We start from the raw sequence: 23,952 nt of genomic DNA, 5'->3' as shown, positions 1-23,952 counted from the left end.
CCATGCTCCACAACAAGAGAAGCCACTGCAATGAGAAGCCCACACACTACAACGAAGAGTAGCCTCTGCTCACCACAACTAGAAAAAGCCCATGAGCAGAACGAAGACCCAACGTAGCCAAAAATAAATGAATAAATAAATTTTTTAAAAAAAAGAATGCCAGCTAATACATGTAAAAGGAATGAGAGAATTAGAATATTACCATTTTATAATCAGCAATGCAAAAGTTTATTCAGACAAGGATTACCAATGGATGCTAAAGTCATTAGGTAAATATTTCTTAAGTAACAGTATATTCCTATGGGCTCAAAATGTCACGCCACAGATACTTATGAATTACAAAGAGGAAAAGGTAACTTTACAATGGAGTCATCTGGCAGGTACAACTACCAAGTGATTAATCCAACCCATCACCAATAATTGGACATTATGTGTCTCCTGATGTGATGCCACAGGAAGTACACATCATCACCAATGTAGTATTCTTACTAAAAATGTTTAATCTAAATGTAATCACAAGGAAACAATTAGATAATTACAGAATATGGAACATTCTACAGGAAAACTACCCTGTATTCTTCAAAGACGTCAATGTCATGAAAGACAAAAGATGAGATGACTCTTTTAGATTAAAAGAGATTAAAGAGACAGGACAACCAAAGACAATGCATGTACACTGACTGGATTTTAATGCGAGGTAGGGAAACAGCTATAAAGACTTCTGTGGAACTGGGAAAACTTGTGTTTTGGATGACAATATTGAATCAATATAAAATGGGGGGTGATAATGATAATAAAATATTCTATTAAAAACATTTAAGTACCCACACACTCATATACAAAATTTGCATGTGTATATAATCCAAAATACTGTTTCTGGACAGTTGGTTGAGCACGATCTTTTTCCTTCCTTGTATTTTCTGGGTTTTTTCTATACTGAATACATATTGCTTATTAACTATAAAGTCAACAAATTATTTAACTTTTTGACTTTCTATTGCATAACCTTTTACATATTTTGAATTATACTATGTACATTATTAATTATTAAAATGGAAAAGTGTTAAAGGCAAACCAGAAAGTTAGAAAATATATCTGCAACATACTTGATAAGAAAAAAAAATCCTTACTATATAAGGATATTTAGGGAATATACACCAAATTTTTAACAGTGGTTATTTCCAGCAAGCTGGATTATAGGAGACTTTCATTTTGTGTTACAGATAGCTATATCATGAATTTTTATAACAATACTTTGCTGCTTTTTATAATATATTTAATAATATATTGCTTTAAATAAATTGCTCTTATAAATTAACCAGAAATAGATTAAACCCTCAAACAGAAAAAGAAGCAAAAGAATAAGAAATTCAAGAAAAAAATATAACTTTTTATAATATAATTTTCAAACTGGCTAGTAATCAAAGACATGAAAATTAAAATAATATATCATTAACTGTCTAAGAACCTGGCAAGGGAAAAAAAAGATAGAGCCTAGTGCTGGTGAGGGCATGTGGGAATCAGCAGCCTCATTTACTACTGATGGACGTGAAAACAGGTAGAAACTTTCTAAAGAGAAAAATGTGACAAACATCTTTAAATTTTTCATTTATTAGCAATTGTAATTCTCAAACTTATCCCAAGGAATAATCAGAGCTGGACTCCAAAATTAATATGTAAGATTGTTAATAATAGTTTTATTTATAACCGCAGATTTAAAAATTAAAGTAAGCCATAGTTATCAAGTGGTCATTAAAAACCATGTTTTAGGAAAATACTGAATGACATAAAAAATGCTCATTATATTAATTTGAGCAAAAAAGAGAATATAAGATCATATAAACTAATATTTTGGGACTTCCCTGGTGGTGCAGTGGTTAAGAATCTGCCAGCCAATGTAGGGAACAAAGGTTCAATCCCTGGTCCAGGAAGATCCCACATGCCGCAGAACAACTAAGTCCATGCTCCACAACTACTGAACCTGAGCTCTAGAGCCCACGAGCCACAACTACTGAAGCTCGCGTGCCTAGAGCCCGTGCTATGCAACAAGAGAAGCCACTGCAATGAGAAGCTCATACACCACAACGAAGGGTAGCCCCTGCTAGCCACAACTAGAGAAAGCCCGTGCGTAGCAATGAAGACCCAAAGCCGCCAAAACTAAATAAATAAAAATTTTTAAGCTAATATTTAAAAATATGTATGTGCATATATATTTATATATGCATATACTTATATATGCATATATTTTATATTTATTTATGAAAATGTATAATTATATTTGAATTACTGGGAGGAAATAAAATGTTCCCATGGCCTTCTCTGAGTCATGAGATTATGGATCATTTTTACTCTTTTATTTTTATTTTTGTGTGTTTCCAAAGTATTTTTAATTTTAAAAATGCGTATACTTTTTAGGGCTTCCCTGGTGGCGCAGTGGTTGAGAATCGTCTGCCTGCCGATGCAGGGGACACGGGTTCGTGCCCCGGTCTGGGAAGATCCCACATGCCGCGGAGCGGCTGGGCCCGTGAGCCATGGCCGCTGACCCTGCGCGTCCGGAGCCTGTGCTCCGCAATGGGAGAGGCCACAACAGTGAGAGGCCCGCGTACCGCAAAAAAAAAAAAAAAAAAAAAGTATACTTTTTTGAAAACCTCAGTAGGAATCATTAAAAATCTAAACTTCCATGGCTGACCAACAAAGCATTTTCATGATTCTTCAGAGGGTGGTTCTCTCTTCTTCAATAATGTCCATCACCAGTGGGAGAAAAGCAATCTGCTCCTTGCCCTGCCTTCATTTCACTCTGCTCCACAGGACGCTCAGCCTACATACTTTTCAGCCACTAGGACCACAGCATCCAGGTCCCTTGAAAGCCACATCCACCATGCCTCTCCCACAACCAGGGCCTGACCAGTGAGTGTGCCAAAAACACCCATGAGTCATCAGGAACTCGAACAATAAACACACTCCCAGGAATGTACGAGGTAATTACACACAAGGGTAATTAAAGAGAATAACTATTAAATAAACCAAGTCAGTGACACACAGCAGCCAAACGGCAGAAGCAGGCCTTCCTGAAGCGATTTCCTGATTTGATGGTAGCATTTGTGATGAAGTCTGTATGACTGAAAAGTTTATGATGCTTTTAACCTAGATGGGAAACAGCTGGGGAAATGCAACACACCAGGCATTGTTTGCCTAAATGGGAAGAAGGAGTGCTTTGCTCTCAGATGGCAGCCAGGGAAAGCCCAGTTTCCTTATAGCCACCCTTAGTCCTAATGCAGCAACCCTGCCCTTAAAAACTTGCTGTTGTCCTATTAAAAAGCTCCTCTAATCCATTTGTTCTCTTAAACTTACTTTTAAGGTTGACTTACCCAAGGTTCTGTGATGCCTTGAAAGGAAGAGGACACTACCCTCCCAAGTGTAACTCACTGCCAACTCGTTGCCACTAATGTCTACCCGCCTCTTGCATTCTAAGCCCCTGCAGAAGTGTCTATCACTTCCCCAGAGTGTGTAAAAGCACCTAGGCAGCACTGGAGCTAGGCAACAATTATTTCCATAATGGCAATGTTTTCACGGAAAAGGTTTTCATATCTGTTGAGAAGGAAAACACTGATCCCTTGCATTTCTGTAAAATCAGTCACCAGAAAAGGCAAACAAACCCAGGCCCCAGAAGCTTCAAAAAGAGCGAGTAAAAGCAAGCCCGCGAGGGCTTCCCTGGTGGCGCAGTGGTTGAGAGTCCGCCTGCCGATGCAGGGGACACGGGTTCGTGCCCCGGTCCGGGAAGATCCCACATGCTGAGGAGCGGCTGGGCCCGTGAGTCATGGCTGCTGAGCCTGCGCGTCCGGAGCCTGTGCTCCGCAACGGGATAGGCCACAACAGTGAGAGGCCCGCGTACCGCAAAAAAAGAAAAAAAAGAAAAAAAAGAAAAAAGCCCGCGAGCTGGGAGGAAGGATGTTTATTTACCTGCATGGGGAAGCAGGGCCATCTCCAATCCCTTGGCGAAGTGGGCGGTGGCGTCGTAGAAGTCCAGCAGCTTGACGAGCTCCAGCTCGGGCCCTGCCCTCTCCACACTGGAGCTGAGGCAGATGGGCAGAGAGGGCACCAGGGCCCCCAGGGTCTGAATCAGCAGCACAGTCACCACCTCGTAGGGGTTCCTGAAAACCTGCAGGGGAAGAGAGGTATCTGTGTTAGCACACTGGAGCAGACCTTCTAAAGAAGCAGACTCCTGGACTGCTCAAAGGAATCCTTCCAAGCCGGAAAGCGGTCTAGTCAAGAGCCCCAAGCTTTCCTCAGCACCCATGTGAACATGCTCAGAAAGCCAAGTAAACTAGCAAGACTTGCATCCTGTCCAGGACAATTGGCTACTTTCTGTCTATTGCTGGCCCCGCCCTCCGCTCACCTGCTGTGTGTCCCCGTTTCTAACAGGCCGTGGACCCTGGGGTTAGGGACCCCTGTATTAAGTACAGATTCACTTAGTCAAATGTGAAACAAGATATAAGACTGTTCTTATGCAACACTAAGGCCAAAATAAGTGTAAGTTTAGAAATTATAAAATCAATCAATTCACATTTTTATTAGAAAATATCTTGAAATGAAGGAAAATGGAAACCAAAACTTATGGATACAGCAAAAGCAGTGCAAAGGGGAAAATTTATAGCTGTAAATGCACACATTAAAAAAGCAGAAATATCTCAAATCAATAACCTAACTGTACACATTTAGGAATTAGAAAAAGAAGAAACTAAACCCAAAGCTAGTAGAAGAAAGGATATAATAAAGATTAGAGCAGAGGTAAATGAAATAGAGAACAGAAAATCAGTAAAGAAAATCAACAAAATCAGAAGTTAGTTCTTTTAAAAGATTAACAAAATGGCAAAACTTTTACCTAGACTGACCAAAAAAAAAAGAGATTAGATTCAAATTATTAAGATCAGGTATGAAGGTGGGGACATTTACTACCAATTTTATAGAAATAAAAGGGATTATAAGAGAATACTATGAACAGTTGTATGCTAACAAACTGGATAACCTAGATGAAATGGACAAAAAATTCCTACAAATATTATTTACGAAAAGTGACTTCAGAAAATCTGAATAGACCTATAACTAGTAAGGAGACTGAATCAGTAATCAAAAACCTCCCAATAAAAAAAAAACGAGAACCAGATGGCTTCACTGGTAAATTCTACCAAACATTAAAAGAATTAATACCAATCCTTCTCAAACTCTTCCCAAAAAATTGGAGAGGAGGGAGCATGTTATATTCTGAATTGTGTCTCCCCAAAATTCATATATTGAAGTCCAAATCCCCCAGTACCTCAGAATATGACTATATTTGGATGGAAGGCCTTTAAAGAGGCAATTAAGATAAAATGAGGTCATCTGGGTGGGCCCTAATCCAATCTGACCAGTGTCCTTACACAAGAGGAGATTAGGACACAGGCACACATAAAGGAAAGACACAGGGAAAAGACTGCCATCTGTAAGCCAAGGAAAGAAGCCTCAGAAGAAATCAACCCGGCCAACACCTTGACCTTGGGCTTCTAGCCTCCAGAACGAATTTCTATTCTTTAAACCACCTATTACATGGTACTTTGTTATCGCAGCCCTAGCAAATTAATATAGAACACTTCCTAATTCATTCTATGAGGGCATCATTAACCTGATACCAAAGCCAGGCAAATACTAAAAGAAAAGAACAGAAAATTATAGACCAATATCTCTTATAAATACACATACAAAAATACTCAACAAAATACTAGTAAACTGAATTTAGCAGCATATTAAAAGGATTATACACCATGACTGAGACTGATCTCCAGAAGGAATGGTTCAACATATCAAATTAGTCAATGTAATATACTATATTAACAGAATGAAGGGGGAAAAAGCTCATTAATCTCAATTAATGCAGAAAAAGCATCTGACAAAATTCAACACCCTTTCATAATTGGAAAAAAAAAACACTCAATAAACTAAGAATAGAAAGGAACCTCCTCAACATGATAAAGGCCATATCAGAAAAATCCATGGCTAACATCATATTCAATGGTGAAACACTGAAAGCTTTTCCCCTAAGACCAGGAACAAGACAAGGGTGCCTGCTTTTGCCACTTTATTCAACATAATACTGGAAGTTCTAGCCAGAAGAATTGGACAAGAAAAAGTAATAAAAGGCATCTATATTGGAAAGGAAAAAGTAACATTATCTCTTTTCACAAATGATGTAATCTTATATGTAGAAAATCCTAACAAATTGAAAAAAAAAGTTAGCAGTAATAAACAAATTCAGCAAAGTTGGAAGATGGAAAATCAACAAACAAAAATCACTCACATTCAAGGACTTCCCTGGTGACACAGTGGTTAAGACTCTGCGCTCCCAATGCAGAGGGCCTGGCTTTGACCCCTGGTCAGGGAACTAGATCCCACATGCATGCTGCAACTAAGAGTTTGCATGCCACAACTAAGGAGCCCACAAGCCACAACTAAGGAGCCCACCTGCCACAACTAAAAGACCCAGTGCAACCAAATAAATAATTTTTTTAAAATCACTTGCATTTCTATACTAGCAATTCTATTCTAACAATCTGAAAAGGAAATTAAGAAAATTATTCCATTTACAATAGCATCAAAAAGAATAAAGTATTTAGAAATAAATGTAACGAAGGAACTAAACGACTTGTACACTGAAAATGACAAAACACTGCTGAGAGAAATTAAAGAATACATACAAAAAATGGAAAGACTTCCCATGTTCATGTACTGGAAGACTTAATATTGTTAACATGATAATACTACCCAAAGCCATCTACATATTCAATGCAATCTCCATCAAAATCCCAAAGGTGTTTCCTGGAGAAACAGGAAAACCCATCCTAAAATTCATATGGAATTTGAGGGAACCCCAAATAGCAAAAACAATATTGAAAAAGAGGATCATTGGCTATCTCACACTTCCTAATTTCAAAACTTACTACAGGGCTTCCCTGGTGGCGCAGTGGTTGAGAGTCCGCCTGCCAATGCAGGGGACACGGGTTTGTGCCCTGGTCCAGGAAGATCCCACATGCTGCAGAGCGGCTAGGCCATGGCCATGGCCACTGAGCCTGCACGTCCAGAGCCTGTGCTGCGCAATGGGAGAGGCCACAAGAGTGAGAGGCCCGCGTATCGCAAAAAGGAAACTTACTATAAAGCTATAATAGTCAGAACAGTGTGGTACTTGCATAAGGATAGACATATAGCCCAATGGAATAGAGAGCCCAGAAACACACATACATGGTCAAATGATTTTCAACATGAGTGCCAAAATCATTCAATGGGAAAAGGACACTCTTTTCAACAAATGGTGCTCAGAAAACTGGATACTATGTGCAAAAAAAAAAAAAAAAAGTTGGATCCTTACCTGATACCATATACAAAAATTAACTCAAAATTAATCAGACCTAAATGTTAAGAGTAAACTATAGGGCTTCCCTGGTGGCGCAGTGGTTAAGAATCCGCCTGCCAATGAAGGGGACACTGGTTCGAGCCCCAGTATGGGAAGATCCCACATGCCACGGAGCAACTAAGCCCGAGCGCCACAACTACTGGGCCTGCACTCTAGAGCCCACGACCCACAACTACTGAAGCCCATGTGCCACAACTACTGAAGCCCGCATGCCTAGAGCCCATGCTCTGCAACAAGAGAAACCACCGTGGTGAGAAGCCCGCACACTGCAACGAAAAGTAGCCCCCGCTCACTGTGCGCAGCAATGAAGACCCAAGGCAGCCAAAAATAAATTAATTATTATTATTATTTTTTTGCGGTACGCGGGCCTCTCACTGTTGTGGCCTCTCCCGTTGTGGAGCACAGGCTCCGGACACGCAGGCTCAGCGGCCATGGCTCACGGGCCTAGCCGCTCCGTGGCATGTGTGATCTTCCCGGACTGGGGCACGAACCCGTGTCCCCTGCATCGGCAGGTGGACTCTCAACCATTGTGCCACCAGGGAAGCCCTAAATTAATTTTTTTTTAAAAAAAGAGTAACCTATAAAATTCTTAGGAGAAAACATACGGCAAAATCCTCATGACCTTGGATTTAGCAACAGTTGGCCCTCCATATCTACACGTTCTGCATCCACAGATTCAACCAACCTCAGATCAAAAATATTCAGGAAAAAAAAACAAACGTCCAGTAAGTTCCAAAAGGCAAAACTTGAATTTGCTGCATACCAGCAACTATTTACATAGCCTTTACATTGTATTAGGTATTATAAGTAATCTAGAGATGATTTAAAGTATACAGGAGTACATGCATAGGTTATATGCAAATACTACACCATTTTATATAAGGGACTTGAGCATCCATGGATCTTGGTATGGGGAGGGGGGTGGGTTCCTGGATCAATTCCCTGAGGATACCAAGAGATGACTATAGTTTCTTAAGTATGATACCAAAAGCATAGGCAATAAAAGAAAAAACAGATAAACTGGACTATATCAAAATTAAAAATCTCTTAAAGCACGTTACAAATAGAGTGAAAAGACAACCAATGGAATGGGAGAAAATATTTGCAAATCATGTAACTGATAAGGGATTAATATCCAGAATATATAAAGAACTCCTACAACTCAACAACATAAAACCAAACACTACAATTCAAAAATGGGCAAAAAACTGTAATAGACATTTCTCCAAAGACGATAATACAAATGGCTGATGAGCATGTGAAAAGATGTTCAACATCATTAGTCATTAGGGAAATACAAATCAAAACCTCCATGAGATACCATTTCACACACACTAGAATGGCTATTTATCAAAAAAATGGAAATTAACAAGTGCTGACAAGGATGTAGAGAAACTGGAATTCTTATATGCATTGCTGATGGGAATGTAAAATGGTGCAGCTGCTATAGAAAACAGTCTGGCAGTTTCTCAAAATGTTAAACATACGATTATGATATGATCCAGCAATTCCACTTGTAGGTATACACCCAAAAGAACTGAAAACAGGGACCCAAAGAGATATTTGTACACTTTCAGAGCAGCATTACTCACAATAGCCAAAAGGTGGAAGCAATTCAAGTGTTTATCAACAAATGAATGGATAGACAAAATGTAGTAAATACATACAACAGATTATTCAGCCATAAAAAAGTAATGAAAATTCTGATACATGCTACAACATGGATGATCCCTGAAACCATTATGCTAAGTGAAATCAGCCAAACACATAAGGACAAATATCATATGGCCCTACTTATAAGAGGTATCTAGAATAGGAAAATTTATAGACACAGTAAAGGTTAAGGTTACTAGGGGATGGAAGAGGGCGAAGTGGGGAGTTATTACTTAATCAGTACACAGTTTCTGTTTAGGGTGATGAAAAAGTTCTGGAAATAGATAGCACGATAGTTAATCAACACTGTGAATGTACTTAATGCCACTTGATTGTACACTTAAAATGGCTAAAATGGTAAATTTTATGTATATTTTACCACACATAAAAAATTAACTATCAAATCAATAAAATTCAAAATAATAGGACAGATGAAGATGTTTACTGCAGCTAAACTGCCGTTTTCATCAATAATTTGATCTGACTGCTACAGCACAGGTTTTTTTTGAGTTCAGCCTGCCTATGCTTCTCTGTGGTATGTGAGGAGAATTTTTACACTGCTTCTATCTCTACTCAAACTACAAACTACTAAGAAAACATCAAGTTGGCAACGGCATTAAACAGCACTCACTTGGCACCAGCACTTACATTATCTAAGCATTAAGTTTGTCTCTTTCTTTTTTCACCGGCCCCCAATAGAACAGGGGTACCAGTGTGACTATCAACAGAAAAGCACCCACTGAAATTACATGGCAGCAGTTGGTTATAAGGTGGTCACATACATGACCCAAAATATGCTTATATTTTTTCTTAGACTATTACCAAAATAGAAAACAAAATTTTTAAATTCTCATAGAGAATTCACAAAACTTCAACAAACACCTGTTTAGTTTAATAAACATCACTGCTGGGGTCTGAGAGAAAGAAATAGAGGAAATGCAAATCTAACCCAACAAATACCGAAATGACCCATTTATACCCTGAGCAACAGCTTCTAGCCATCTACTGGATGTCACCATTAAGCTGAGCCACTCTCACTTGGAATTTAAAAGTGTCCTGAGGGCTTCCCTGGTGGCGTAGTGGTTGAGAGTCCGCCTGCCGATGCAAAGGACACGGGTTTGTGCCCCGGTCCGGGAAGATCCCACATGCCGCGGAGCGGCTAGGCCCGTGGGCCATAGCCGCTGAGCCTGCATGTCCGGAGCCTGTGCTCCGCAACGGGAGAGGCCGCAACAGTGAGAGGCCCGCGTACCACAAAAAAAAAAAAAGTGTCCTGAATTGGAATTCATTATTTTCCCACTGACCTCCCCAGGTCTGTTTCTATCAACTTCCTTATTTCTGTCAGTAGCATCACCATTCAACCAGAATAAAAATCTCCCTTTTCACTTTCCTTTCTTTCAGTCCCTTTATCAGTTACCAGGTCCTAGCAACTGTTCATTTTTTAACTGGGTATCTTTTGCTACATTACCATCACCATCCTAATTTCAAAACTTACTACAGGGCTTCCCTGGTGGCGCAGTGGTTGAGAGTCCGCCTGCCAATGCAGGGGACACGGGTTTGTGCCCTGGTCCAGGAAGATCCCACATGCTGCAGAGCGGCTAGGCCATGGCCATGGCCACTGAGCCTGCACGTCCAGAGCCTGTGCTGCGCAATGGGAGAGGCCACAAGAGTGAGAGGCCCGCGACCTAGACCAAACATAGCTTCCTACCTGTCTTCAGTCTTTCTTCATCAATTCACCCTATTTACCACCACCAAATTCATTATTTTGAAATGTTATTTAGAATTTTTCTTACACTTTAAATGTTTAAATACTGCAAGATTCAACAATCAACATTTTGCCACAATTGCTTTATTCCTATTTCTCTCTAAGCCATTGGAAAGGTAATCACAGATATCACGACACGTCACCCCTAAATACCTCAGCGTTTATCACTTAAGAATAAGGCCATCCTCCTATATTACAACACTGCAGATAATCAAATGTAACTTTGATGTAATACTTTTACCTGCCACAGTCCCTGTTCAAATTTCCCCAATTGTTCTTTCAATGTCCTTGATAGTTTTTTTTGCCATCATGCAGAATCCAATCCAGGATCATGAAATTACATTTAGTTGTCTTTTTTTTTTTTTGTCTCCTTTAATCTAAACAATTTCCTGACTTTTTTCTTTCATGACACTGACATTTTTGAAGAGTCTAGGACAGTTGGGTTTTTTTTTTGCAGTACGCAGGCCTCTCTCACTGTTGTGGCCTCTCCCATTGCGGAGCACAGGCTCTGGACACGCAGGCTCAGCAGCCATGGCTCACGGGCCCAGCCGCTCCGCGGCATGTGGGATCTTCCCGGACCGGGGCATGAACCCGTGTCCCCTGCATCAGCAGGCGGACTCCCAACCACTGCGCCACCAGGGAAGCCCTAGGACAGTTGTTTTGAAAAATGGTCTTTGATTTGGATTTGTCTGCATGTTTCCTCATGGTAAGACTTTTTGGCAGAGAAACTACTTAGGTGATATTCTGACACCAAAAGCATTCTTAAAACAGTAACATCATCATTCACTCTATTGCTCCAGAGGCTCACTATCTTCTAGAGAAAGCCAAACTTCTGTCTAGCATTCAATGTTCCCACTCCCTCCACACAAAGCTGCACCAATACAAACCCTCCTCTGTCTCCATCCAGTGTATTCCCCCCACGATCCCCCAAACATAAGAGAACCATAGAGACCTTTACACATCACCCAGTCCAATGTCCTGATTTGACAAAAGAAACATTTTACTACAAGAAAGGATGGGACCAAAGGAGAAAATGAAAACTATTCTTATCTAGAAAGAGAAATCCTGACTCCTCTCCTTGTACTGTGCGAAAGGACTAGGCAATGAGTACCTACTTCACTCTTAGCTCCTATTTAAGTGACCTGAGGCTGAGGTGCTGGGTGGAGGGGGGAGAATTAGACTAAACGACTCTGTACCCAAGCGTTCTAATTGGTTGGTCAGCTGAAACTATGTTTATAGCTGATAGTTCCAGCTGACCAACCAACAGGTCCCCTATGCTCAAAGGTGTCCCCTTTCCTTTAAAGTGATCTGGCAAAAGGGATGCTCTGGCCATTTGCCAAACAAGAACCAAAAGTTCAAAGACTGTAAGACCAAACTTAACAACTAGGGCCATAGAATTAACCCCAACAGCACATGCAAAAACAATCTGACCTTACCCTACACTACACACAAAAAATAATTCAAGATGGGCCATAGAACTAAATGTAAAAGCTCAACAAGCTTCTATAAGAAAACACAGAAGAAGAGCTTTGCAACTTGGGGAATGGTGATGGTTTCTGAGGACAAAGAAAGCAATAACCATAAAAGAAATGATAAAATCAAGTTCATCAAAATCAACACTTCTGCTCAAGCCACAGACTGGAAGGAAACATCTACAAAATATATCTGATAAAGAACTTATACCTAGAATACGTAAAGAACTTCTATAACTCAATAATAGAAAGGCAAATTACCCAATTTTTTTAAATGGGTAGAAGACCAGAACAGATACTTCACAAAGGAAGATATACAAATGGCCAATAAGCATGAGAAAAGGTGTTCAACATCCTTAGTCATCAGGGAATTGCAAATTAAAACCACAGAGAGATACTACAACACACCCACCAGAATGGCTAAGATTAAAAAGACAACACCTAGGGACTTCCCTGGTGGTGCAGTGGTTAAGAATCTGCTTGCCAATGCAGGGGCACAGGTTCAAGCCCTGGTCCGGGAAGATCCCACATGCCACGGAGCAACTAAGCCCATGCACCACAACTACTGAGCCTGCGCTCTAGAGCCCGTGAGCCACAACTACTGAGCCTGAGTGCCACAACTACTGAAACCCATGCACCTAGAGTCCGTGCTGTGCAACAAGAGAAGCCACTGCAACGAGAAGCCCACACACCGCAACAAAGAGTAGCCTCCGCTCACTGCAACTAGAGAAAGCCCGCACACAGCAACAAAGACCCAACGTGGCCAAAAATAATAAATAAATAAAATAAATTTTAAAAAAAAGAATCTACCTGCCAATGCAGGGGACATGGGTTCGAGCCCTGGTCTAGGAAGATTCCCACAGGCCGTGGAGCAACTAAGCCCGTGTGCCACGACTACTGAGCCCACGTGCTGCAACTACTGAAGCCTGCACGCCTACAGCCCGTGCTCTGCAACAAGAGAAGCCACCATAGTGAGAAGCCCGTACACCGCAACGAAGAGCAGCCCCCACTCACTGCAATTAGAGAAAGCCCAAGTGCAGCAACGAAGACCCAATGCAGCCAAAAATAAATAAATAAAATAAATAAATTTACAAAAAAAAAAAAGACAACACCTGACGTGTAGCAGTCAGAACTCTCACATGCTTGTGTTGTGGGAATGTAAAAAGCATACTCATTTTGAAAAAGTGCCGATTTCTTTATTTCTTTATTTTTGGCTGCGTTGGGTCTTCGTTGCCGTGTGCGTGCTTTCTCTAGTTGCTTCGAGCAGGGGCTACTCTTTGTTGCAGTGCGCGGGCTTCTCATTGTGGTGTCTTCTCTTGTTGCGGAACACAGGCTCTAGGTGCGCGGGCTTCAGTAGTTGCAGCACGTGGGCTCAGTAGCTGTGGCTCGCGGGCTCTAGAGCGCAGGCTCAGTAGTTGTGGCACACAGGCTTAGTTGCTCCGTGGCATGTGGGATCTTCCCGGACCAGGGCTCAAACCCGTGTCCCCTGCATTGGCAGGCGGATTCCCAACCACTGCGCCACCAGGGAAGCCCCAAAAGTGCTGATTTCTTATATATCTAAATATAGACCTACTCTATAACCCAGCAATTCCACTTCCACGTCTTTACCCAAGAGATATGAACATGTGGTGTCCACAAAAAACTTACAGAACAATGTTTAGAGCAGCTTTATTTATAATTGCACTAAACTGGAAATAGCACAAGTGTCCATCAATAAAAGACTCAATAGGGCTTCCGTGGTGGCACAGTGGTTAAGAATCCACCAGCCAATGCAGGGGACACGGGTTCGAGTCCTGGTCCGGGAAGATTCCACAAGCTATGGAGCAACTAAGCCCGAGCGCCACAACTACTGAGCCTGCACTCTAGATCCCACGAGCCACAACTACTGAAGCCCGTGCTCCGCAATAAGAGAAGCCACCTCAGTGAGAAGCCCGCGCACCGCAACAAAGAGTAGCCCCCGCCCGCTGCAACTAGAGAAAGCCCACGCACAGCAACAAAGACCCAATGCAGCCAAAAATAAATTAATTAAATAAATAAAATTTTGAAAAAACCTCAATAAACAAAACTGTCATATATTCACACCATGTAAGAGTGTTCAGTAATAAAAAGGAACAAGCTACTGATACGTACAACAACATGAATAAATCTCCAAAAACATGCTGAATGAAAGAAGCCTCGCCAAAAGGACATACACCATATGATTCCATTTACATGAAGTTCTAAAACGGGCTAAACTAAATTATGGTGGGAAAAATCAGAACAGTGGTTGCCTTCAGGGATGTTGGTACTAAGACTGACTGAGAAGGAACACAAGGGAACTTTCTAGTGTGACAGTCATGTTCCATATCTTGGTAGGGGAATAGGTTAAACAGCATTTGTCAAAACTAATTAAATGGCATATTTAAGATCATTGCATTTTATAATTTTACCTAAAAAAAATCCCAGTAAACAAATACTGAACTCTAGTTAATAATACGTATGTTCTGAAGTGAATGATGTTTGCAACTTACTTTGAAATGAATCAAAAAATAAGATGGGTCAATGAACAGATACACATGGATAGATGGACAGATTTGTGATAAAGCAAATATAGCAAAATGTTCATTGTAGAACACAGGAGGTGGGTATGTGGTGTTCACTGTACAATTCTTTCAAATTTTTTATATGTTGGAAACTTTCCATATTAAAATACTGGGGAAAGGGAATTCCCTGGCGGTCCAGTGGTTAAGACTCCGTACTTCCACTGCAGGAGGCCGGGGTTCAATCCCTGGTTGGGGAACTAAGATCCGACATGCTACGTGGCATGGCCAAAATATAAAAAATAAAATAAAATACCGGGGAAAAAAGTCTTTAGAGACACATTCACCCTGGCTCCTTTGGTTTTCTTCTGTACTCTACTGAGCTTCAGGAGATGACCGTCACCTATCATCCTCACATTCTGAAAAGAAAATGGGCCATGGAACAAAAGTGGAAATTAGCATAAACTTACGTCTTACAAAACTTGGGGTGAGGCCCCAAAAAAAGTGTGAGAAGTCGAAATCCTTTTTCCAAGATGCTGAAGGGCAATTGTACTTATAGGCATGAACTGTTTTTATCCTCAAGATATAAGCAGTAGACGAGACAAGGACACAGAAATGCGTGCAGATGGACAGCATCACTGAAAACTGACGATTACATAAAAAACGGGAAACTTCTACAGGAGGTTGTTTTTTGTTTTGTTCGCTGGTTTGGGGGTGTTTTTGTTTCTTTGGGTTTTTTTGTCTGAATGAGGTTGGTTCAAGGAGAAAGAAAAGAGGATGGAGAAGAGCACTTCAACCACCTTAAATGACATGACCCTATATGAGGAATTCTCTCCAACTACAGTGGAGTCCATTCCAGCAAATTACTAACCAATATGCGAAGGGTGATTCACAAGTAATTCTGAAAAAAATATAAGCCACACCATAAACAGGCCCAGTCAGTCATTACTCAGACATAACACAGCCTTTTTCCCCTTCTAAAGAGAAGATCTAGTGCACCTCCTGGCATCAAGACAAGGGACCAATGTTTCATATACTTCAAGACTGAAAATGCCTAGAGACTTTAGGAAAGTAAATGATGGAAAGTTCATGAAAGTAAATGAAATGAAGTTCTCTGTCTCACCTCTCCCCTAAGTCAGAGGGTGCCTTTAAAATTATACTGTTCCTCTAATTCTTGGCCTATTGTGAGAACAAGGGAAACTAACTTTAGGCCGGGTAAATTTTACCCAAAGTTAAGATTAAAACAGCCTTGTTCACTCAAGCACCACCTGACTGAGGCCCTCCTGCTTTTAGATCAGAAGATAATGGCCTCCAGGAATTCCACAGGGCTCCCCTGCTGAACAACAAGCAACATTGTCACATTAGATTCTATTTAAGATATAGATAAGAGCGATAAGAAGAGTTAGAACAGAGACCTAAAGATTTTCCTGCCCCTTTGGTGACGACAGCAAATGGGGAGGTTCTTCAAGCGGTGCTCTCTCTGGGTGGCCTGGGTGCTCTGCGGTCGGTGGAGCAGCCCGCTCCCAAAGCCATCACCCTCTCCCTCGGCACCACAGGCTTTGTTCTCGCTAGAACCCAAAAGAGCTGTTACCTGCATAGCCCACTGGATTTGCGTGTGCAAAGCACCGAGCAAGGCGTCATAGAGTCCAGTGAGCTGCCGGTCCAGGGGTAGGTCAGTCTGGCACAGCTCCTGCCAGGCTGCTAAAAGCTGGACCTGCAGAGGCAGAACAAAGGAGGCCTTACTGGGTCCGCCAAGACATGCTGCCTGCTGCAACTGCCCTGCCCTCCTACCAGGGCAAGCGACTGGCCACTGCCTACTCTCCCAGGCAATCGGGTACCCACGGACGACGATTCACTTCAAAAGAGGCAGGAAAAAAAAATTTACAGTCACCTGCTCTGATCATCATCCAGAACTTGAATCTGTTGCCCTCCAAGTGATCCTTTCTCCTTTTTTCTTGCCCCCAAAGCATGCCAATGTACTCAGCATGCTACCATTCTTCTGAATAGACCTCAGAGGTGGGTGTGAATATGTGTTTTAGCTTCGTGTCCTAACACCACTGCTTAAAAGACAGATGGGCACTGGACTTGAAGGAATTAACAAGTTAGCCCAGGAAGCTGTCAAGGTTTTCAGTAACCTAATTTCAACAAACCTAGAAAACATAAAATTCTTAAGGCTTGCTGAAGGCATAATAAACCTAATCGCCCTTAAAAGACAAAAATAGGAAAAATTAAAACTCTTCAATCTGTAAAGGAAATCTAGTTATAAATACAAGTGAGGCTGAAAACTAATGACTTTTTTCCAACTTGCAATTAAATGAATCCACAGGCTGGACCAAGAGCACCCCCTACTGGCTAATTGAAAGAAAAAGACCAGAGGGCAGGGAGGCAAATATTTTTACCTTTGAGTAGGAAACTGGGATTCAAAACTGATTCTGTAGCCCAGTTCTACAAGCATTCCACAATGGTAATCACTCACAGCTTCTCACCTTGTGACACTTGTAGTAGTATGCAAGAAGTTGGGGCATCCGGTCAATTTCAGTAAAAACCTTCACAAACACTTTGGACTGATCTAAAGAAAAACAATGGAAAACATGTACATACTGTTACCAGGTTTTCTATTGCAGCCAAGAGAAAGAATTCAGCAGGATAAATGTGGATTATACATGAGCTAGTATTCAGAAGTTCCCACCAAGACAATGAATTAACTCATGTGTGGAGATCATAAATATGAAAAACAAGTGAAGTTAAGGGTAGAACATGTGACTCAATCAGATACCACATGCCAATGTTCATTCCACGAAATGGGTTTAATTATTATTTGCAAAACAGTCCCTGAGTTTTCTCATTTCTATACCATTCAAATATGTATTATTCCTTCTGCCCTAAATACTTTTCCTCACCTATCAAAATCTTAGATCCATGAGAAAATGCTCATGCTACATTGCTGACTGCGAGCAAAAAAGATATAAAATTGCATATACTCAATGTACATACTTTCCTTAAAAGAGATATGTACACAAAGGGAAAAGAACTGGAAGAAAATGCTAACAGTCATCTCTGGGTGGCGAGTATATCATTTTACTGGTATATCATTTTCTTTTCTAAATTTTTCTCCATTTTTCAAATTTTTAATAACCTATATATGTATTATTTTATAATCAGAAACAATTAATTTTTAATTCATCTCTTTCAAGGTTCTGCACATATACTAGCTCTTTCATAAAAGCTTCCTCGATTTTGTTTCATCCTTTCCTTCATCCTGGGGAGGCCTAAGGCAGTTTTCACATTCCATCTTGTAATAAAATTATTTGTGTACTTGTCTTCTCCCAGCCTCACCCTCCATCAGTGTGTAAAGTCTTTGAAGGATATCAATCTTGGGACTTCCCTGCTGGCTCAGTGGTTAAGAATCTGCCTGTGAATACAGGGGAAAACGGGTTCGAGCCCTGGTCTGGGAAGATCCCACACGCCATGGAACAACTAAGCCTGTGCGCCACAACTACGGAGCCTGCGCTCTAGAGCCCACGAGCCACAACTACTAAGCCTGTGAGCCACAACTACTAAAGCCCGTGCGCCTAGAGCCCATGCTCTGCAACAAGAGAAGCCACCGCAATAAGAAGCCCGTGCACCGCAATGAAGAGTAGCCCCCGCTCACCGCAACTAGAGAAAGCCCGCACACAGCAATGAAGACCCAGTGCAGCCAAAAATAAATTAATTTTTAATGATTACTTGCTTTTAAAATGCTTATCATTTTCATAAGGTCATTTAAATAAATGAATATCCCTGCCATATGTAAAATCAGGCTCCAAAAAGTTGCTTCACTTTATCAACTGAATTCATTGGTTGTGTAAAATGAATCAGGCATGTATATGTGAAGATTGTGGGTAATGTGTTGGGGATGTACTAATTTATCAGATTTTCCTTTAAAAACTGTTAGTAAAGAAGCACCTTGGCCTTCTAGGAAAGATGACTGATTAAAGAGCATATTACTTCCGTGGCAGAAAAAAGCCCTTCCTGATATTCACCAAAATTAACCACCCAGGGACTTCCCTGGTGGCGCAGTGGTTAAGAATCCACCTGCCAATGTAGAGGACACGGGTTCAAGCTCTGATCCAGGATGATCCCACATGCCACGGAACATTTAAGCCTGTGCGCCACAACTACTGAGCCTGAGCTCTAGAGCCCACGAGCCACAACTACTGAAGCCCACATGCCTAGAGTCCATGCTCCACAACAAGAGGAGCCATTGAAATGAGAAGTCCATGCACTGCAATGAAGAGTAGCCCCCGCTCGCTGAAACTAGAGAAAGCCCATGTGCAGCAACGAAGACCCAATGCAGTCAAAAATAAATTAACTTTTAAAAAAATATTCAAAATTAACCACCCAAAGAAAAACACAATATCATTCATCTGTGTTGAAGCCAGGAAAATGTCTGTACTACAAACTTCGGAGGGGATTTCCCTGGTAGTCCAGTGGTTAAGACTCACGCTTCCAATGCAGGGGGCGTGGGTTCGATCCCTGGTTGGGGAACTAAGATCCCACATGCTGCAGGGCATGGCCAAAAAAAAAAAAAAAAAAAAAAGCCAAACTTCACAGAATACCAATCAGATATTCAATCATTTTGGCAGATGAGTGGGGATGCTGGGAGAACTCTGGATGTATCACGCATGGAGCAGCATGATGGAAAGGTAAAGACTGGGAGCCAAGGGAGGACTGGGCAGGCAGGGGAAGGCCTGTTTCCATACCAGCTCAGCAGTGGGACAGGGACAGCCACAGGGCTGAAAAGCGCCATTTCCCCGTTCTGAATCGGCATCCTGCCTACAGAGAGTAGAATCTGGAATCAAGCCTGATTCGGATCTGTGAATGAAAGCTGTCAAAAACAGCTAACCCCCAAACCAAAGCCCATGATCCTGACCCACAGAGCATTCTTCAAACCTGATTCCAGCACCAAGTAGCCAACTCACACAGAAGGAAAGGAAAAAACTTAAATTCATGGAGCTGCCCGCCGCCACTCCTACTCCCCTAACCTCACATAACTAGACATACACCCAAACCGCGCAGGTGAGTTCCATGGTCTGTAGCTGCCACAAATTCATGAGAAAACATGAGGAATAAAGCTGCCAGATGGTGATTTTCCAAAGGCCTGGCTCCAGTCCTAGAATCCTGCTAATGAGAAGAAGACTCAAAATAAAGAATTGACAAATGGGGAAGATATGGAACAAAAAGCCTGGAGATGAGTCCTGAACCCATTCTCTTTGGGCAACTGAAAAGCACAACACAGAACGTAGCCTTTAAATCAAGGGCAAGAGGAAATCTCTCAACCAAGTCCAGGTCAACAAAGGAGGGGTTTCCAAGGAGGTCCCATGCTAACTATTTTTCAGTAAACAGCAGACCCTGAAAAAAGCACCCACATACAAATATGAATAAATAGAAACAAATACAAACAAAAGAATTCCAGCATGTGACCTATGCAAAGTACCACAGAGGGTAACAAAGAAAAGGAACAGAGCATATGGAAGGTGCATGCAGAGAGCACGTCAAGAACAACCAGAGAGAAGATATAAGGAAGCAGAGACTTCAACAAACGCTACAGGGCAATTAGACCTAACAGACAGTACAGAACATTCCACCCAACAATGGCAGAAAACATTCTCCAGGATAGATCGTATCTCAGGCCACAAAACAAGTCTTAATAAATTTTTAAAGATTAAAATCATATAAATCATATAGTATCTTTTCCAATCACACTGGTAGAAAACTAAAAATCAACAGAAGAAAGAAAACTGGAAAATTCACAAATATGTGGAAATTGAACAACATACTCCTAAACAACCAATGGGTCAAAGAAGATACCACAAGAGAAATTAGAAAATGACAAATGAAAACAAAAACCTAACATACCAAAACTTATGGGATGCCACAAAAGTAGCCCAAAGAGCTAATTTATAGCTGTACATACTTACACTAAAAAAGAAGAAAGAGCTCAAATCAACAACCTAAACTCTACATCTTACAGAACTAAGAAAATAAAAAACAAACTAACTAAACCCAAATTTAGCAAAAGGGAAGAAACAATAAAGAGCAGAGCAGAGATAAGTAAATAGAGAATACAGAAACAAAACAAAAATCAACAAAATCAAGGGTTGAAAAGATGAACAAAATTGATAAAACTTTACTTAGATTCACTAAGGAAAAGGAAGAGGACTCAAATAAATAAAATCAGAAATGAAAGAAGGGATATCACTACTAATTTTACTGAAATAAAAAGAATTATAAGAAAGTACTATGGACAATTATATGCCAACAAATTGGATAAATTAGATGAAATGAACAAATTCCTAAAAATACTCAATGTACCAAGACTGAATGATGAAGAAATAGGAACTCTGAACAGACCTAAAACTAATAATTGCATCAGTAATCACAAACCTCTCAACAAAGAAAAGCACACCAGATGGCTTCACTGATTAATTCTACCAAACACTTAAAGAATTAATACCAATACTTCTCAACCTCTCCCAAAAAAACTGAAGAGCAGTGAATACTCTCTAATTCATTCTATGAGGGCAGCATTACCTTAATACCAAAGCCAGACAAAGACATTACAAGAAAAGAAACCTACAGATTAATATTCCTGATGAATATTGATATAAAAATCCTCAACAAAATGCTAGCAAATTGAATTCTACAGCATATTAAAAGGATTATACACCATGACCAAGTGGGATTTGCTCTGGGATGCAAGGAAGGTTCAACATATGAAAATCAATGAATGAAATACACCACATTAACAGAACAAAGGCAAAATATCGTGCACGTGATCATCTCAACTGATGCAGAAAGGCATCTGTTAAAATTCAATACTTTTTCATGACAAAAACACTCAAAAAACTAGGAATAGAAGCAAACAACCTCAACAAAATAAAGGCCATATATGAAAAGCCCCCAGCTAACATAATACTCAATGGTGAAAGACCATTTCAAACTTTTCCTCTGAGATCAGGAACGAGACAAGGATGCCCACTTTTGCAATTTCTATTCAACTTAGTACTGGAAGTTCTAGCCAGAATAATTATGCAAGAAAAAGAAGTAAAAAGCATTCAAACAGGAAAGGAAGAAGGAAAAATATCTTTGTTTGCAGATGATATGATCTTATTTATAGAAAGCCCTAAAGATTCCACCAAAAAAAACCTGTTAGAACTAATAAGTTAATGCAGCAGAATACAAAATCAACACACCAAAACTCACTTGCATTTCTATACAGTAACAATGAACAATCTGAAAAAAACATTAAGAAAACAATTCCATTTATAATAGCATCAAAAAGAATAAAATAGTTAGAAATAAATATAATCAAGGAGCTAAAAGACTTTTACACTGAAAGTGACAAAACACTGCTGAAAGAAATTTTAAAAGACACAAATAAATAAAAAGACATGCTATGTCCATGAATTAGAAGATTTAATATTGTTAAGATGATAATACTATCAAAGCCATCTACAGATTCAATGTAATCCCTTCCAAAATGGTGTTCAATTGTGTTCTCTGGAGAAACAGAAAAACCCATTCTAAAATTCATATGGAATTTCAAGGGACCCCCAAATAGCCAAAACAATCTTGAAAAAGAAGGACAACATTGGTTGATTCACAATCCATGATTTCAAGTTACTACAAAGCAACAATAATCAAAACTATGTGGTACTGGCATAAGGACAGACATATATACAGCCTAATGGAACAGAATAAAGGGCCCAGAAATAACCTTCACATACACCTTCACATTATTTGAAAATTATGGTCAAATAATTTTCAACAAGGATGTCAAGACCATTCAATGGGGAAAGAACAGTCCTTTTAACAAATGTGCTCAGGAAAAAAAAATGTTGCTCAGAAAACTGGATGTCCACATGCCAAAGAAAGAAGTTGGACCCTTACCTTGTACCATATACAAAAATTAACTTATAATGGCTCAACAACCTAAATGTAAGAGCTAAAACTATAAAACTCTTAGGAAAAAAACACAAGGGAAAAGCCTCATGACCTTGGATTTAAATCTGAAATTTAGGGACTTCCCTGGTGGTCCAGTGGTAAAGAATCTGCCTTCCACTGCAGGGGACGCAGGTTCGATCCCTGGTTGGGGAACTAAGATCCCAAGTGCTGCTGGGCAACTAAGCCCGTGCGTCACAACTAGACAGAAGCCCTCACGTCACAACTAGAGAGATGCCCACATGCCACAATGAAGAGCCCGTGCCACAATGAAGACCCTGTGTGCTGCAACTAAGACCAGACACAGGGCTTCCCTTGTGGCGCAGTGGTTAAGAATCTGCCTGCCATTGCAGGGGACAGGAGCTCAAGCCCTGGTCCGGGAAGATCCCACAAGCCGCGGAGCAACTATGCCCGTGCGCCACAACTACTGAGCCTGCGTGCCTAGAGCCCGTGCTCCGCAACAAGAGAAGCCACTGCAATGAGAAGCCTGCACACCCCAACGAACTCACCGCAACTAGAGAAAGCCCAAGCACAGCAACAAAGACTCAACGCAGCCAAAATAGATACATAAAATAAATAAATAAATAAAAAATTTTAAAAAAGACCAGACACAGCCCAAAAAATAAATTTAATTAACTAATTAAAAATAAATAATAAATAACAAATCTGAAATTTAAAAAAAACTTTTCTTAAAAGAGAGAGCACTTCAAAAGTTTTACCTGAGGGAAGAGGAGAAAATTTTGCACTACAACTGCTTCACATTCTCAAGGAAATTACACAAGGTATACGCTTTCTTCAATAGGATCTAAGGTATCACAATGAGATATAAAGGGAGGCTGGCAGAGCTAAGAAAAAAAATGAGGAAATAAATAATGATATGATGAATTAAAAATTAATTAGAAGAACAAAGAGCAGAACACATACTTTAGAAAATGCTATTGATCAAATGGAAGACAGACTTTTGAAAAATAACAGACTATGGAGGAGAGGAGATTGTTGGCAAAGAGCCAAAATAGACCAGCGTGAACATATTATATGTTGAGGGGGGAAAGGAAGAGCTAATGAACAGATAGTTGATGTTCTCAAAAATGAAAAAGAAAATAAATGAAAGAGAAGAAAAAG

At 40.4% G+C, this 23,952-nt stretch overlaps 1 protein-coding gene across 2 annotated transcripts in view; it reads right to left on the bottom strand.

Moving 5' to 3' along the window:
- The window catches only part of COG7 (component of oligomeric golgi complex 7), an 85,235-nt gene that overhangs the window by 47,967 nt on the left and 13,316 nt on the right, over positions 1 to 23,952 (bottom strand). For both annotated transcript variants that reach the window (XM_082670532.1, XM_082670533.1), the window contains 3 exons: positions 17,334 to 17,416; positions 16,439 to 16,561; positions 3,961 to 4,159 (listed from right to left, as the gene is read on the bottom strand). In XM_082670532.1, the coding sequence (XP_082526658.1) occupies positions 3,961 to 4,159; positions 16,439 to 16,561; positions 17,334 to 17,416 (405 nt within the window). The remainder of the gene's footprint in view (positions 1 to 3,960; positions 4,160 to 16,438; positions 16,562 to 17,333; positions 17,417 to 23,952) is intronic.

The sequence above is a fragment of the Grampus griseus genome (assembly GCF_964374135.1).
Source record: "Grampus griseus genome assembly, chromosome: 14".
In the NCBI taxonomy this organism is placed as follows: domain Eukaryota; kingdom Metazoa; phylum Chordata; class Mammalia; order Artiodactyla; family Delphinidae; genus Grampus; species Grampus griseus.
The sequence above is the reverse complement of the archived record's forward strand: the minus strand, read 5'-3'. Positions and strand labels throughout refer to the sequence as shown.